This window comes from Lonchura striata, chromosome 10 (genome assembly GCF_050655825.1).
Source record: "Lonchura striata isolate lonStrDom1 chromosome 10, ASM5065582v1, whole genome shotgun sequence".
Taxonomy (NCBI): domain Eukaryota; kingdom Metazoa; phylum Chordata; class Aves; order Passeriformes; family Estrildidae; genus Lonchura; species Lonchura striata.
The window spans coordinates 22,624,082-22,641,400 of NC_140712.1; the positions used below are offsets into that span (position 1 = coordinate 22,624,082).

At 45.1% G+C, this 17,319-nt stretch overlaps 1 protein-coding gene across 2 annotated transcripts; it reads right to left on the reverse strand.

Annotated features, from left to right (window-relative positions):
• Window positions 1-5,151: 5,151 nt before the first annotated feature.
• Window positions 5,152-9,796, reverse strand: PARP16 (poly(ADP-ribose) polymerase family member 16). 2 transcript variants are annotated; one of them, XM_021552568.3, is made up of 6 exons: window positions 9,563-9,796; window positions 8,572-8,709; window positions 7,765-7,971; window positions 6,519-6,690; window positions 6,037-6,178; window positions 5,152-5,413 (listed from the first exon to the last, which is right to left on the reverse strand). In XM_021552568.3, exons 1-6 carry the CDS (start codon window positions 9,752-9,754, stop codon window positions 5,269-5,271), a joined length of 996 nt encoding a protein of 331 aa, XP_021408243.2. In that variant the 5' UTR covers window positions 9,755-9,796; the 3' UTR covers window positions 5,152-5,268. The 2 variants fall into 2 exon arrangements, with proteins under 2 accessions (XP_021408243.2, XP_085445114.1); XM_085588988.1 differs by having other exon boundaries at window positions 7,765-7,992; window positions 9,563-9,795.
• Window positions 9,797-17,319: the final 7,523 nt, after the last annotated feature.

Below are 17,319 nucleotides of genomic sequence, written 5' to 3' on the forward strand. Positions count from 1 at the left end.
AACCACAGTGGGGTGGGGTGAGGTTTCTTCTCTCTTTTGAAGAGAGCCAGAAGAGAAAACAGTCCCTTCTACTGTTTTCTGGTGTGAAGGGGATGTACAGACAGACGTATCATTACACAGCAGCTCTATGGGACACAGGGCAAACCAGGAGAGAGAGTATTTGTGGTAATGAGAACCCGACCCGACACTGCCCAGCCCCCCTGACCTTTCTGTCCCCATGTCCCAGAGCACAGGCTGGCAGGTTGCAGGCCACACAATGGACACATTTGCTTTGCCCTATGCAACACCAGCCCCTCGGCTCTGCCCAGCAGAGCAGGTGCAGCCACCCCACAGGGGTTGTTCGAGGTGTCCCAATGACTGAAGTGATGGGATGCAGCTGAGAAGGGTCCATCAGGACCTTTAGTGCCAGATGGAGGTAAATGAAGGCTTCTGGAGGGATCACCTGAGCTGTGGTGAGTAATGTGGACTGTTTGCTTTCTACCATTGTGCCAAAAGCTACTTGTGAAGGCAGAAGTCTCTGGGTGTGGGTTGAAGAGATGAATTTATTTAACTGTGTTGTCCTTTCCAGGTAATTAGAAATAGTGGATTATTTCTTTTTTTCATTCTCTGATGATTGTTATTAAATGTGGGGTTTGCTTTTGAAGAGAAATTTACTTTTAAGCCAGGTGGGTTGTTATTTTCTTAGTTTAGTTAAATCTTTGGACAGCTCATGAGCTCTGGACTTGGCAGGAGGCCGTTCCTTGGCTATTTTTATGGCCAACAGCAGCTTTGAATGAGCATCTGGACTTTATCAGGATGAAAGAGCTTTGTTTTAAAAACAGCTCTTGTCTTGCTGCGGTTGCGTGTGTAGGGAGCTGGGAGATGTCTTCCCCTCAAGAAAACAAATCTCCTTTGGGCACTGAGGGGGCCTTTTCTCAACCCTGTTTCCAAGAGGTGTTGGCTCCCCATCAGCCAGAAAGGATCTGCTCTGGTCTCCCAGTTCACCAGCTAACAAATTATTGAAATTGGAGGGGTGGAAAGCAGCCCTTGCAGGCTGGCTGGGGCTGGGCAATGAGAACACAGGAAGCCACAGCACTCAGAGTGATGTTGAGCTGCACGTGGGTATCCAGCCTTTGCCCTTCTGGTACTAATTATTATTTATGCTAAACATGTAGCCCAGGGAGAAAAAAAAATCAATTAGAACTGCAGGAGCCCAGACCAACTGTGGGGACTAGTGTGAGCCATTTAGGAAGCATCCAAACTCCAATGAGATGCGTAATTGTAGTTTGGCTTTCCTGGGCTCATTCTGCCCAATGTTAATTACCCAGTGCTAACAGAGCAGGGGGTGCCTGATGCCAGAATGGCAAAAAAAAGGGCTTCTTGTAAGGTGGTGGAAATGGCTTGCAGTAGGGATAACTATTTATTCATCAGACACTCCTTTGGTCTCTTTGTTTATGGTGGTGATGGGAGGCAGACCTTGAAGGTGTGTTGGTTTTCTGGCAAACCTTGAATAAGTAGAAAAGTGTCTTTAATCTACTGAAAATTGTCTTCATCCACTTTTTGCTGAGTGGGAAAGAACAGATACAACATTGCTCATACACATGTCTCCTCTTGCCCAGCAACAGGAGACTCAGAGGTCTTCTCTGAGGAGCAAGAAATACTTTTTTCCTTGTGGGAAGGATTTTGCACCCCATGGGTACAGTAAAAAGGTAAAAATGGGTTTGGCTTCAGGGGGACTCGGTGATCTTGCAATAATTTAGATTGGATAATTTAGATCTCTATGAAGAGTAGGAAAATGGGGATTCTGGCAAGCATTTGTACTTTAGTCCTTAGGGGAAGCATGGCACATTCCTTGGGACTCTTGCAGGCACTCCAGTGTTGCTCCTTTTGCCCATCTCTTTCACACCTTCCCTCCTGTTGCTGATGTTAGAAGTGACATCTTGTGGAGTCTGGAGTGTGGGCAAGTTGCCCAATGTGATAGCTTTCATGAGAGAAGGAAAATGCCGCTGAAAGTGTGTGCTGCTAAGCCATGTGTCCACTGCAGGCAGGAAGGGCTCGGAGCAAGCAGGGGGGCAGCACCTTCCTGGGGAAGCTGGGATCAGTCTGGGTCCTGCCAGAGGTGGACCAAAGCCCAGGCCTGGTCTGGATATTCCTGCATTTCTGATTCTGCTTTTCTTGTATTTGCTCACACTTTAGAGAGCACAAGATTTTTGCATCACTTATTAGGAGCATGAATCCCCATGTCTTGCTTTCCCCCTGAACTCAGGGGTGGTCCTGCTTTCTGTGGTGCTTCCCTCTCTCTCCCCCATTGCCTCAAACCCTTTGTCTCCAATAGCACCTGCCCTTCTCCTCAGCTGGCTCCTGAGATCTCTGTATATAAATATATATAAAATAGAGAGAGAGAAAATACTTTTTATATTTATTATCTATTTATGCTTGTTGGAGGAAAATTCTCCCGCTTCCTCAAAACCTGCTCATTTCCACCAAGGAAACACCACACTTCTTGCAGTCCCAGCCAGGATCAGATTTGTCTAATTCAGTAACAATTCCTTAATATTCACCACAGTAATGTAATGAACATATTAATAAGAGCAGGTAGCTCTGTATTTTACAACTCCTCGACCTCACCCTGGGCTGCCTGCTTCAAACACAGCGGCCCTTTGTTCAGGAGGAAATTCTGATTCATTCCCTGTTAGTGTTTTTATAGCACTGTTCATGTTCAAAGAGCCAAGCAAGTGGCTTAAGAGGCTAACACAAACCTTGGGTTAATTCATAATACTGTTAGTTACTCAGCACAATACCCGCATTAATCCAGCTGACTGCCCCTCGCCACGTTGGGAAACACATGCTGAAATCAGCAGGGAGCTCAGAAAACAAGCGTGGGAGTAGGATATTAAGTATTTTGCCAGGCTGCTAGGTAGGATCTGAGCACCTTAAATGTATTTACAATATTTTCCCATTGGTGTTGCCTCGCTCCACAGCTGTGGAGCTGAAGCAATGATGAGGCTGTGCCCAGAATCCCTGCAGGCCTGAGCATGAGGTATGGGGCTGCAAGCTCCCTAAGGGATACTCGAGACACATCCATCAGGATTCAGCCCACACCTGAAACTGCCTCCTTTTTTTTTTTTTTGGGATCTAGTCAAACTGATCAAAGCAGGAAAAGCTGTTGTTTTTTTTTTTTTTTTTCCCTTTGATACCTGCTGATTTCATTGCAGAGCTGGACTGTACGTGTCTGCCATGAGCCCCCACAATGCTTTCTCTCTGGGGACATAGCCTGGAACTATTATTGCTTCTGCTTACTCAGAAACTTTCCTATGCAAAGAAACCCTAAGAAAAGAGCTTTAAATCCCTGCTGTGTTCTTTTCATCTGGCTCAGGAGCTCTCAGGATTGTGCCTTTCCGTGCAGTGCCAGCAGACAGCCATCCTACAACTGCTGCTCAACCTCCTCCTTTTCCAAAGGGCCCCAAACAGCCCATCTGTTCCAAAAGATGAGGTGGGTTTTTTTTTTCAAAAAAACCCAGGCTTTTACAAACCAGTACCCTTTAGACAGTGTCAAAAATACCTCCAGGTTTTCTTGCTGGCACATTATCTCCCCTAAATTTGTATATTTACATGGCACAACATTTAATATAACATGCTGAGGAAGATAAACATAGGCAAATATTCCCACGACCCCTGTGCACATCTCAAACCCCAAGTTTCTGCACTGAAATATCAAGGAGTAAACTATAAAGTTGTTGAACCTGTTGCACAATAAATTATTTGTTTATGTATATTTTAATTGCAAATCTCTGCTATAATTAGCACGGACTCTTCTTGGGCTGAGGCGCTGCAGTGTCCTTTGACAGTGAGCATTATTAACGGGCTGGAAAAGGCAATGGGGAATTGGATTATAATGTTCTTGTTTTGCAAGCTGTATGGTGAATAAATAAATTTGTTCTGGCAGCAAAATTAACTGGGATAAATGTGTTTAGCTCCAGTCACCAAGAAGAGGGTTGCTCTAAATGAACTTGTTCTCAGCCTTGAATTAAAAAATCTGATTACCAGGACATTATTTCTGGCAATTAGGTACCAGAACAACATCAGAAAAAGAAGAGATTTTCTTTGAAATATTTAATGAGTAAGGTAGTAATCACAGACTCATTTGCTGGAAATATGTGATGAGTTGGGGGGTTTTTGTGGTTAGGGTTCACTGTGCAATGAAAATCTGCATTTATCAAATCTACTAAAGGCTGGACTGAGAGACTGAACTGTGGCACCTATCTGACTTTTCCTTGCCTAGAATCCCTGGATCTTCATGGGGTTATCCCATCCCCAGTCACTAATTAGAGGACAGTGCTTTCCTCCTTTTTTGTGTTTCAGGCAGTTGTAGGGTGCTTTGCAAACACTAATGACAGGAGGGAGAGAAGAGAGCATTGCCCTGTGTATGCTGCATTACTAACTTGCACATAGTGTATTCTCTAACAAATCCCCAGTTTGGTAAGAACAATCCTTATTCAGTATTGATGCTGAAAACCCTGAGTTTGTCTAATCTGCACAGTAAGCTAGGATAAGATAGAGCAGGGCTGAGACCACAAGCCTTGTGGATGTTTGTGCTGGTTTTGTCTAGGATACAATGAATTTTCCTCATAGTAGTGCAGTAACTATGTTTTGGATTTGTGCTTAGCTGCCAGCTGGGATTAAAACGCAACCATGTTCTACAGAGGGGAAAAACACATACTAGAAACTGTTTAAGTTCTTCCATTTGGCAGTTGTTTTATTTCTTCTTGTTTTTTTTCTTACAATTATTATGCTCAAATATAAAAATTCCTGGCCAAAGTTAGTTTTAAAAGTTTAAAAGTAATTCCATCTGCATTGATACATGCCAAACATCATTAGATTCAATTTCTGAAAACATAATGATAAGACTCCAAATAGGTTGCTTTGCCTGACATCCAGAAAAATCCTCCTTTCCAACTTGTGCAAACACACTTCAGCTTGACAGAAAATAAGTTACACCTGAGTGTTTCCATGCTTAGTTTTCATTAATCTTAACCTTTTTTCCATGGACCCTTAACGATTGGCTCATGCTGAGCTGCACCACTGTGATCCTTTTCAGCTGTACTAGGCATCCTCATGAATCCCAGGAACACAGAAATAAGAATAAATGCAGAGGTGCCAAGAGGATTAATATACTGGTGACAGAACTGGGCAGATTTATTTCCAGAGCTCTGGAATAGATGCAGTGCACTGCAGATCAGCTATTGTTAAGGCACGTGGTGAAATCAACAGTTTATCATCTCAGGTGGTTCATCTCTCCGAGTCAAACATTCTGTGCCAGTAGTAGATGAAGGTTGGTGAGTTGCTAGCACCTATCACTATCAGCAACAGCAGGTACAGCATCATCAATACAGCAAAACGGTGGGTGTAGAACCAGGAAGATTCAGGAGAAGGCCTGAAAGGGGAAAAGGGCATGAATTCTGTCAGAGATGCACAAATGCCTTGGCAAAAAATACTTCAGGCTTCATTATTTTAAGCAAATCCACAAAACCAGAAAGTTGTTCCACAATGCCTGTAAATAATGAAGCCTGACTTTTTTACCACATCCCTTTTTCTTAAGCCTCCATGCACAATCCTGTCTTTTCTCCCCATGTTCACACCTTTCCCTGTGGTCTGGAGCTGTAGCTGCCTGGCCTGTAGACGTGTAGCTGAGTAGCTGAGTGAACACTGCCACTTAGGATAGATAAGGGCAGATTAAAACTGAGGCAGTTTTAAGAGATGCACTCACCAGACATCCACACTTGGTTTCCTGCCACAGACACTTAGACCTCTCAAAGACTCTAAGTGCTTAGAGGTCTGTCTGGTAAAAAAGCAAATTTAGCTGAGCCTGGGAATGTCAAAGAGGAAGAGAGAGGCAACATGATGGTGTGAGACTTATTTCCACAGGAAATGGGCTACATCAAATTCTGGCAGTGCAGTGTATCTTTCTTGGTTGTTTCCTGGGGTTTTTTTCCATCAATGAGATGTGTTTATCTGGCTGTTGTAATAGCTTATCCCTTTAGACAGCTGAACTCTTACCTCCTATGCTGCTTCTGTGAATACACTAGCAAGTATTTAACTCGTAAAAGCTGGTTGTTTGTGACAACAAAGTATTTCTGTGGTACATCTCCCCCTTCGCTATTTTTCACTCTTGCTCTTTTTCTGTCTATTTCTTCTGAATCTGAATTGGGAAAAGAAAAAAAAAAATGCAGTAACTGTAAAAAAGTAAACAACCAACACCCCCATACACACCCCCCAGAAGAATGGGAATGAGATAACCAAAAATCTAGTCTTGGTATTCCCCTGAATCCCTCAGCATCCAAGAATAGAGTGAGAAGTTTGCTTGAGGCTATACCACTCCTAGTCATCCTTGGTATGGGTGACATTATGGCCCAGACCAGGGTGACAAGGAGGTAACTCTCCCATCCAGTGCTCAAGAAGCCACTGATATTAACAGGGAAAGAAAAACAACATGAAGGACAGAAGTAACTACTACACAGTTATTACTGTGATAGATTTACCTTTCTTTTTCACCTGGCACTTTACATCTGGGTGGTCAATGATCTCACAAACAGCCACACAGCTGAGGATAGAGCCCAGAGCACTTTGCTGCCAGCCGAGACCATGAGGGCTGTACAGCAGAGCCAGGCTCAGGTCACTGGTCAGATAGGTGCCTTCACCAAACAGGGATGTCTGAAAGAGAGCAGAAACCTACCCTAAAATACATGTACTGCAAACCTCAAACAACATACAAGTGATCTTTCCTTTCAGACTGGCAGTTCTGCTCCTGAAGGTAAATTACGAAAGGCCTTTCTGACCCATGCTGGGCCTGGTCCATGCACTGTTTTTGTCCTGGCACAACTTCCCTGGGGTGGGGCTGCTGCCCTCTCCCATCCCTCAAATTAGCTGCTTGGCAGAGCACTTGGTGTGGACAGATTCATGCTTTCCCGGATTTGGAGTTAGTTTGCCAGCAAAAGTATTTTACATCAACATGACTGTGCTGCTGTTAAAAGACATTTCATCGATTTATTGAGACTGTCGTCATTCAAGTAATCCAAACTCCCCAAACAAGGCAAGGCTTTACTTCACTTAAATCCATGTTTTACTAGAAAAGAGGAAAGAGCTGTTCAATTTGCCACACTGGCTAAAATTACTACTCCAGTAAGTCCATTGTACCCAGTAAACCACTACTCATTGAGAATGTGGGGAAAAAACATACTTCAGGTTGACTGGAATGTCAAGCAGGTGCTGTGTCAAAGCTGCCTCACAGCTGACACAAAAAGCCAAGAGTCTCAACTTCCCTTCCACTGAAATCAGAAGATGTGCAAATCCTATGGGATGTTCCCTAAACCAAACCATTTTAAGAAGGCTCCACTGGCAAGTAGCACCTGAAACTTTGCTGATCTAAACAAAAGGCTAGGCAGAAACTCTCCATTATCCTCTGTCTCTGCAGACAGGCACTTCCCACCTGCAGGCTGTCAGACAGGCCAGGATTTTCAGAGGAATTATACCTCCTTATAAAGAAGCAAAGGACAGTCATAATTTGTCACGCTGGTGAAAAGAGTTTCATGCCACTTCCAGTTTTTGCCCTCAGGCTGCACTAGAAAATCCAACACAGCCATCCACAAAGGCCTACACTGAAATGAACACAGCAATACAAGAGCATCAGCACATTTCATACTCTGAAAGGAATCTGGGCCTATTTTTAAAACATGTCTCCAGCTGCAAGTGAGCAAGGGAAGATGCTGTCAATGGCAGGAGCCTCACCCTGTTCAAGTGGCAGTGCAGGCCGTGGTGCAGGATGGAATGGAAGTTCTCCAGGCGGCTCCCATGGAAGGCGTAGATAAGGTCCCGCTCTCCCTTGGTCTCAGCAAACTTGGTGTTCATTTGATCACAGTACACGATCTCAAAGAGGTAGTCTGGAGCAGGAACCGCAGCCCCAGACATCCCTGTGAGTTCCTGGATCTTCTCGTACTTAAAAACAGGAAGGAATCTCTCCAGAAAAAAACCCAACCCTGAATTATAATTATGAATTAATTTATGATGTGAGGACAATATCCCAATTCTACTTTGGCTACTAAGACAATATATTCATCAGCTGATCTTGCAAGAGAAAAAGCCATGAAAACAGAAGTTGTTTTCAGCTTGCTGCTAATCTCTACAACTATTTTGATCCCTGTTACAGAAGTGCCTCAGTGGCTCTGAACCTTTCCCTTTTTGGGGCAGAACACAAGAGCTGTCTTTCTCAGTGACAAGCAGGACCCAGCTCCATGACACCCGAATTTGTCTCTCTCAGACTAAATCATGCATGTACATGTTATGTTAACTGCAGTAACCAAATACAATCATTGCTCATCATCAACTACTGACACTGGTAACTATTTCTTCCAACCAGTGTTCCTGAAAATTTACTTAAAAAAACCCCTCTCTATATACAGAGAAGAATGGATTTATGTTCAGCTGTCAAGCTCTCACAAAAACCAACTTAATTCTGGAAGGAGGATATATTCTCTGAAGTGCAAGTTTGACTCAAAAACCAAATTCTAATTAAGATTTTCAGAATTCAAAACTTACCTCGTGTTTCTTAGTACTTTGTATCATGAAGACTTTAGATGATAGAATCCAACTAAACAGGTCCCAGGTCCTTTTATCTGTATTTGGAACAGACCCCAGAAGCTCTTTCAGGCTTGGCAGAGCCTTGGTATCTGCAAGCTAACAACAGAGGCATTTAGCAAAAGCTCCTTAGTGCCACTGCGATTAAACAGGGACCTCTAGTGAAAACAAAACAATATTTCACCCCAACAAACCGAAAAACTGGTTCTGTTCTGAGATATAAACACTTGTTTCAAGTTTGTGGGGAAGTCTGACGATTGCTCTGAACGCAAATACCAGGCAAGTTACAAACAGTGATATTTACCAGTATCTGCAGGGTTTGTACAGGAACAGTCAGACACACTCCTGAGAGAAAACAAGCTGTGACAGGGCACTATGTGCAGTGGACCCGACATGGGGGTGTTCAGACCATGTAATATGCAAATCCTTCAATATGAATTTGAATTTAATGTTGGCAAGCTCTCATAATTCACAGAACATTAGAAACATTAAGACTGGAAAACACGTCTGAGATGATTGAGTCCAACTCCTAAGGTAACTTTTCCAAGCCCACCTCTAAACCATGACCCCAAGTGCCACATCTCCATGTTTTCTAAACACCTCCAGGGATGGTGATTCCAACCCTTCCCTGGGCAGCCTGGTTAGCATTTCTAACCACCCTTTCAGGGTAGAAATGTTCCAGAATACTCAATCTTGAGCAGCTTGAGGCCGCTTCCTTTCGTCCTGCTGTCTCACTAGCTGTTACCTATCGCTTGTTACTTCACGCGCCGTCCACACCGGATCTGGGCGTTTCCCAGTGTGGGTTTATCGGTCAGAATCCCAGATACTCTTTTAAACCTGGATCTCTTGACTGGATGAACCCTTCATCCTGCTTTATCCGCTGCTCTCAGCTCTGCGGGCAGCCCGTGCTCCCCGTGGCGGGAGGTGCCCCGGCCCGGCCCCCGGCACTCACCAGCCCCTCGAAGTCCTTGCTGTCGCCGCTGGCGTAGCGGCCCGGGAAGGGCCTCAGCGCCGAGTCGCGCTTGTAGCTCTGCAGCGCGGCGGCGAACAGGCTGCACCGCAGGTCGGCGGCCAGCGGGTCCCGCCGCGCCGCCTCCCAGGCGCCCGGGGCCGCCTCGCTGGGGCCGGGGCCCGGCGCTGACATGCCCGGCGGCGGCTGCCGAGCGCCGGCCGCTCCGACGAGGCGGCAGCGCCCGCCCCGCCGGCGTCGCCCCTTCTGCCGCCGGGGCCGCGGCGTGGCCGCCCCGCCCCGCAGCCGCTTCCGCCCGCCCCGCCCCGCTGCGGAGCGCTCGGTCCCTGCGCCGCCGGAGCGGGGGCGGCCGGCGGTTGTGCCCGTTACGTGGGGACGGGGCGGAGGGACCCCCTGGGGGACGCCAGCCCTACAGGGGAATGGCGCCTTCGTCTTGGTAGGGACCGGAGGCCATTACAGAGGACAGTGCCATCTTCCCCTCAGGGAGAGCGGGGTTCAGGGGGCAGTGGCTTCTCCTCAGAGACTGGGACAGCGGTTCAGGGGGCAGTGGCATCTTCCCCTCAGGCAGAGACCGGGAGAAGGTTCTGAGGAACAGCGCTTTCCCCTCAGGCAGAGACTGGGGCAGCGGTTCAGGGGGCAGTGGCATCTTCCCCTCAGGCAGAGACCGGGAGAAGGTTCTGAGGAACAGCGCCTTCCCCTCAGGCAGAGACTGGGGCAGCGGTTCAGGGGGCAGTGGCATCTTCCCCTCAGGCAGAGACCTGGAGAAGGTTCTGAGGAACAGCGCCTTCCCCTCAGGCAGAGATCGGAAGAGGGGTACGAAAGAGAATGGCGCCTTTGCATCAGGTATGAGGAGGAAGTGGTGCTTTCCCCTCAGGATGAGACTGTGAGAGAGGTGCGGTGGGAAAATGGCGCCATCCCCTCAAGTGTTGATCAAGAGATGGGTGGAGTGGGCCATGGCATCTTCCCCTCAGGGGTGACCAGGAGAGGGGTATGGACAGCAGGGGCACCTTGCCCTCAGGTAGAGATTGGGAAGAGGGGTACAGGGGAAAATGGCGTCACCCTCACAGGTAAAGACTGGACAGGGGTATGGGAGAATGGTGTGCTTTCTCTTCAGGTGGAAACTGTGAGAGGCCTACAGAGTACAACAGCATCTCCTTCTCAGGTAGTGACCTGGAGGGGGTAAAGGGAGCAATTTCATCTTCCTCTTAGACACTGGAAGGGGTTGTGGGTTGGGGGAAAAATGTCACCTTTACCTCAGATACAGACCAATTCAGGTCCATGGCCCATGGGGGAAGGAAGGACATAGAGGGGGACACCATCTTGGGAGTTTGCATCCGTTTGAAACAGCAGATTAACCAGAAGGGCAAGACTGCTTTTTGTGTCAAATTTGGTTTTATGCAGCTCTAATTTTAACAGACAAGTCAAAAACATGTAGATGTCATTCCCTTTATCATCCAAATTTGTAGTCTCAAGGAAGAATCCTGGTTTGTTTGAGTCATCTCTGCAGGCTGGCATTGCAGGATTAAGGGAGACGAATTCACTTTTTCATTGAACCTCTTCATCAGGTTGCATTCCCTATGTTGCTTGAAATTGAGGCTCAGTGTTACTCCCTGGAATGCTGGTGTGGTGTTAGTGCTGCAAAGCATCTTTTCAGTCCCAAAGTGTCTTAGAAATTCCCATCATCAGGGTAGAAGCCTCCTCAGCCCAAAATACTTTTGGTGTCCTGAGTAAAATTTTGGAAATGTATATCAATATTTGATGTCTTCTAACACCTTGATTCGTTTCTTCATTCAGGAGGGATACTGCACATACCCATGAAGTAACTGATACAGGCATGCACAGATGCTCAGGAAAGTGCTAAGGTCAGTTGTGAATACCTGTTACTGGGCTCTCATCTCATAGCTGGATCTCCAGAAATAGCTGGAGCTGCAATTTTGCAGCTTTCTTGAACAGGAACACCAACTGTGTTATATCCTGTCTAATGCCAAACTGGTATCAAAGCAAAAAAAAAAAGAGGAACTTGATTCCAAAGTGCAGAATTCCTATTCTTAACTATCCACTTGAATGGCTTGAAGTTGAAGGTTTTCATAATTGTGAATACACTTAATAATAAGGAGATTTCAAAATTTTGGATAGAACCAGATAGATTATAGCCTGTGCACAGTTCCATTAAATTGTAAGATATTTCACAGTGATATATATAATTGAATTGAGTTGTAGCTTTGTTTGCTTGCTTTTTACTAGTTTATCCAAAAAAGCACTTTTCCATAGCAGCTGCATCAAAAAGTCTCTAACAGGAAGCCATCATTTCTAGGACAGTACAAACACTTGCTTGGGTCTGACATATTTAATGGCAACATGCAGACAAAAATATTTTAAAGGTTTAGTTTACATTATTCAATTTAGTAGATATCTGTACATATTTTTATCTTTAAAACATTGTCCAGTCTGTGAGGTCTGTGCTATGTTTTGACCCTCTTGCTCCAGAGGGTCTCCCACATGCCAGCAGCATGGATGGGTGCCTTAAGAAGAGAACTAGCACCACACAAAACCTTTTCTCTGGAGTTATGGAAATTACCCAGACTTGAAATGCAGCTAGAGTGATTCCTTTCCATATTTCTATATCCTTGAGAGGATGTATTTTACTTTATCTGATGTGGTGCCTTATTCTGGTGTAAATATCTGATATCTCTGACAGGCTGTTAGCAACACCATTCAGTGATCCAGCTCAGGACATATTTATTATCTCCCATGATATTAAATTGTTCTGTGTGATCCTTTTGAAAAATCAGTCCTTGGCTGTCTAATTGGATGATTTCATTCACTACTAAATCATTAGATGTAATATTTTTTGGTGCCTGTTGAAGAAGTTTAGAAAATGGTAGAGATGTCTCTTTCAATGCATTTGGGTGGAATTTTACATTGTTATTTTGAGCTTTTGAACTGATAGAATTCCAGTGCCCTCATTTAAGATACCAATTACTATGTTAGAGGAAAGAGGGGGAGTATTGCTCTTGATATGTGTGGGACAGGTAAAGACAGTCCATGTAGCAAAAGGTGTATCTCTTGTTTGGGAATTTCTGCATGCTGCATCTTTTACCTCACAGCATGCCCAGGGCTGTGCTTTTGGGACAGAGCATGGAGTCAAGAGCAGGACATGCAGGGCACTGCCTGCTGGGGCCCTGCTGTTGGAAGTGGGGCATCCTGGCATGTGATTAAGGAGTGGGAATAGGCAATAGTCCCTGAGGAGAAGCTGGAAGAGAAAGACAGTGTGGTGAAATGGGAATGGAGAGCTGGAGGGGAAAGGTTTTCCTTGGAACCACATCAGTTCTGGGGATGCTGGGCTTCCCGTGCCACCACTTTATTATTGTAAGAGAGTCAAAATGCAGTGAAAGACCTTCTGTGGCCTTGTTATGGTTTAAAGAAATGAACCCAAAATAGATCTAAAACATCACTGGCATTTTAATAGTTAATGGAGATTCTGAGAGCATTGATCCAAAACTGATGCCTACCTTTGGGATTCCAAATGGATGGTGCTCCCATTACGGCAAGCTCAGCTGCGTTTGGCAGTGACAGATACTGATGAGATAACAAGTTTGCTGTATTGATGTTGCCTGAGAGTGCTGCCTGCTCAAACTCATTTAACACTGGGCTAAACCCTGTTTTACAGAGCTGTCCCTAAGCCAGAGGTGAAGTGCTGAAAGCTTTTGGGGCTGTTTTAGGGGACGTGCCCCTTGGTGCACTGGTGATCCTGAACACCAGCCACTGTAAACTCAGGCCTGCAAAATGTGGGAGGATAAGCTTGGGTAACATCATTGTTCCTTTGGAGGGGAAGCACAATTCCCCTCAGGGTTAGCTGCAGCAGATAAGGTTTTCCAGCCTGTGCCTTGCAGAAACCCCAAACCCAAGCAGAGGTTTCTACTAATTTCTCTCCCGACAGCTCCAAGAGGCACTGTGGTGGCAAGGCTCTGGAGTCAGGAGAAATATGGAACAGCTGCTGGTTTAGCTTTGGTGTTGCTGCTTTTTAATTAAGTGCTGTGAGTGTGTGCCATGGGCTGGAGGTTGAAATTCAAAAGCATATTTCCAGTCCTCTGAAAAACAGCCCAATGAGCAATGTGTTGTACACCTCAGCATTTCTTTGTGACCACATCCCACATTCCAAGCTTTCTCCCACACCTTTGCGCCCCTGCTTGGTGTGTTTCGATACCTACAGGCAGGCAAGACTGGCTGGAATATTGGCAAGGAGCTCTCCTTTGGTTTTTTTTAGAAGGGCCCTTCAAACATGTTTCTCTTTTCCCATTTTATTTTCTTAGATAGAAAAGCTATCCTTGGTGATTTGCTGTGATTCAGTGCAGAGATGGCTTTGTAAAAGATACTGAAAGGGTCGTTGCCAGTGCAGGAATTTGAATAACATAGCTGTGTGGCTTCTTGTGAAATTGAAGATCTGATTATTAAACGTAGACTGTAATAAAAATAGTTTCTGGTGTTGGCGGATGCATTTCAGCAAAGAAATGTGGCTTAAATGTCTTCATTTAATTCCAGTGTGTTTAAAATTGATCTCATGGACCGGAAAAGAGGTTTTTATTCCCCCTTAACTAGGGTCTGTGAAGGAAATTAATACAGGGAAGGGAAAATAGAAATACAATACCCCACTCAGTGAAACAAATGCTTATGACTGAGGGCCTCGTTCCTTGCTAGCACCACTGGAACAGCCAGCTGTATAAGGTATGTTTTATTATGGAATTAACCTTGACCTAAGGTTCAAAGAGAAAGGTTAGTTTGAAATAAATCAGTAGTATGGTCAGGTCACTTCAAAGAGTCTAAAGCTGAGCTTGAAGATTGCATGCTGTTTATGTGTATCCAGTTGGAATAGAACATATGGTAAAGATAATAGGAGTAAACTATTTATCTCTTCCACCCGCCCCCACTTTGGATTTAACGCCTTTTTGTCCTTTGCATAGATCTGCTGCAGGGGATGTTTTTATCCTGGGATGTTTATTGAAAACAGAAATGTGGAATGAAACAACCTTTTTAAGTCAGCTGGGTAAAGCAGTTTTGCCTTTAACGTTTTTCCAATTGCTTAGATTAAAGTAAACCATTTTGGAAGTAGTCATGAATATGGTGAATCATATTTCTTTGTCACTTGTCTCAGTGAATTCAGACAGTCTTAGGAAAATCAAAATAAAATGTGCTCAGTTTTGAATTATTGTTGTTCTGACCTAAAAGCAGGATCACATTTCACTGTTACATGTGGGTTACATGGATTTAAGAGCTTCCCAAATACCAGATAATTCATGAAACATCCCAGTAAACTGGGCATGAGTATCCCAGCTAGCACAGGGAATGGGAACCAAGGATGGTTAAGCAATTTATCCAAAGCCACTTGTAAACTGTAGCAAAACACTCATTTGTCCTCATGGCTGCTTTAGATTCCAACCCTTTTTGATGGAGAGGATCAGAACCCTGCCTGGGAACTCCTGAATGACACTCTGCTGCTTTATCCAGAAGACCAGCTGTATCTTTTAGTCCATGTGCCCTTATTCTTTTGCTTTCTGTGCCATAAGAGAGGTACCAGGACATGAAAGGCAGCGTGCCACCAGGTTCAGCTTTGTGTAGGTCACTGCATAGGGGAAGTAAAAGAACTTTTCTCTTCTAAACACATTGGATGAAATGTGGTCTATTGAAAGGTGTTCCTGTCCATGGCAGTGGGGTGGAACAGGATAATATTTAAGGTCCCTTCCAATCCAACCATTCTTGAATGGGATGAAAGACAAGGCAGATGCAGCGAGGGGCTGGCAGTTGTCTTAGATGCAGAAGTTCTCCTTGTTGATTGCAGCACTGAATTGCTGTAGTGTGAGGCCAACACTGTAGTTTTGCAGTGCTTACAGGGAAGCAGTGGGAAGAGCAGTGCTTCTGGATGCTGGGAAGCAGAGGGGATCCTCTGCTGAAATTAAAACCAGCTGCTGAGCCAAGACATGGTCACTTGGTAATAGCTTTCCTCCACAGATTGGTTTTTCCATAATGCGTTACATGCAGTTTGCAGACAGTAGCATGTTTTAAGATTTATGATTGCCTTTTTCCATTAATAGGGAAATCTGATAATTGTCCATTTTAAAGCGATTGCTGAACAATAGGAAGGAGTATGCTTGTTGGAAGTAAACATAAAAGCGAGCTGGATCTATGTTAGGGTGCTGAGCCTTTGATAGATTTTCTCCTTACAGCAGTCTTTGATCTGCCACACCAGAAAATAAACTCAGTGGGAGACTGGATGGGATATAGAGCAGTTCACCTCTAGGTCATGGACTCCAATCCAAGCCAGGTCAGGAGTGAGGCTCTGGGTCAGTTCTGTCGGGAGCTGGGGGTGGCAGCACCCCCAATGTCTGCATTGCACCTGTGTCATGGCACAGGGGGTGTGTGGGTCTGCAAAGGGGGGACCTGTTGCTTCTTCCCCACATCCCAAATAAGAGCTTTGCAGCTTTGCTAAGAACATAAATTACATGGGAATGCCCAGGGAAGTGCAGGGGCTCCATCAGGATTTGTCTCTCAGGAATGTTCTTGCTGGAGAAAGCTGAGTGTTCTGGCTTGGTTTGTGTGCAGGTTGTGCCCAGTCTTTGACACCAATCTCTGTGTTCTCTATCTCCTAAAAAAAAAATGCAACAGCTGTACCTGTTAATTATCAGTTAATCTAAACAAAAGGGAAGTCTGCAAAGTGGTCATATCAGCCTTGTAGTAAGAGACGTGTTCATGTGCAGCAGCTGTCCTGGAGGCAGCAACATCTCTCTGCAAATAAAGGGTGATTTCCTGAGAAATATTTGAGCCCTGTGTCTCCCCATCTTTGGAGGGCTGATTTCAAAGGAAGAGCTGTGCAGCTTTATTTTGGAAGGAACAGAATGCAAATTTCTCCATGTAGGAAGCACAGCATATGTAACAGGTCACAAATAAATTGATAAAGTAGACTACCGTAAGGTTTTGGGGCTATAGAATGTGAATTTCTGGCTATGAACCTTGATATAAGCTGAGAAGGAACATGGATGAATTTAAACATCAGAACTGAAATACCAGAATTTCTCACTGTCAGGGAAGTCACTTGAATTTCTTTCTGATGGTTCCAAAAAGAGCAGAAACAGGGATTTTATTGCGCTTCAGCTGTGTCAGATGTGGGGAACTGGTTCTGTTTAATCTTGTGCAAGAGACAGCTGCCAAGCTTTATCTTTACAAGAGAGGAAACAGAAGTGAGAAAGGTTTGGAATCTCATGTAGCTCTGGCCAGAATTCTGTTATCTGAATGAACTGGTTATCTGAAGTTTGGCCAAGCCTCACTCTGCTGAAGAGTCTCAACAAGAGGCTAGATCTGTAGGGATAAATAGGAAGACCCAGGCTGTCTGCAAGGGGACTGGATTCTGAAGCTCTGGTCCAAATTCAGCACTGTGTGAACAGTACATAAGGAGCTGCCAGAGTGATCTGACTTAACTGAGTCCCAGCCTGGGACGCAGTGAGGCTTGTCCTTAACCTTCTGTGACTCACCTCCGTGGCTTTGGAGAGGATAAAGCGGCATTTAAAGGAAAATGTTGCCAGGAGAGGTCCAGCTTTCCCCTTTGAGCATCCCATCTGCTGCGTTGCTCTTTTTTGAGCCTAAGGATGCCTCTTCTCAGTGAAAACAGCCAAGGAGGGGCTTGGTGTAAGTGGTGTGTGTTGTGTCTGCTTTAGCTCTTGTCCCACAGAGAAGCCCTGTGCTGGATT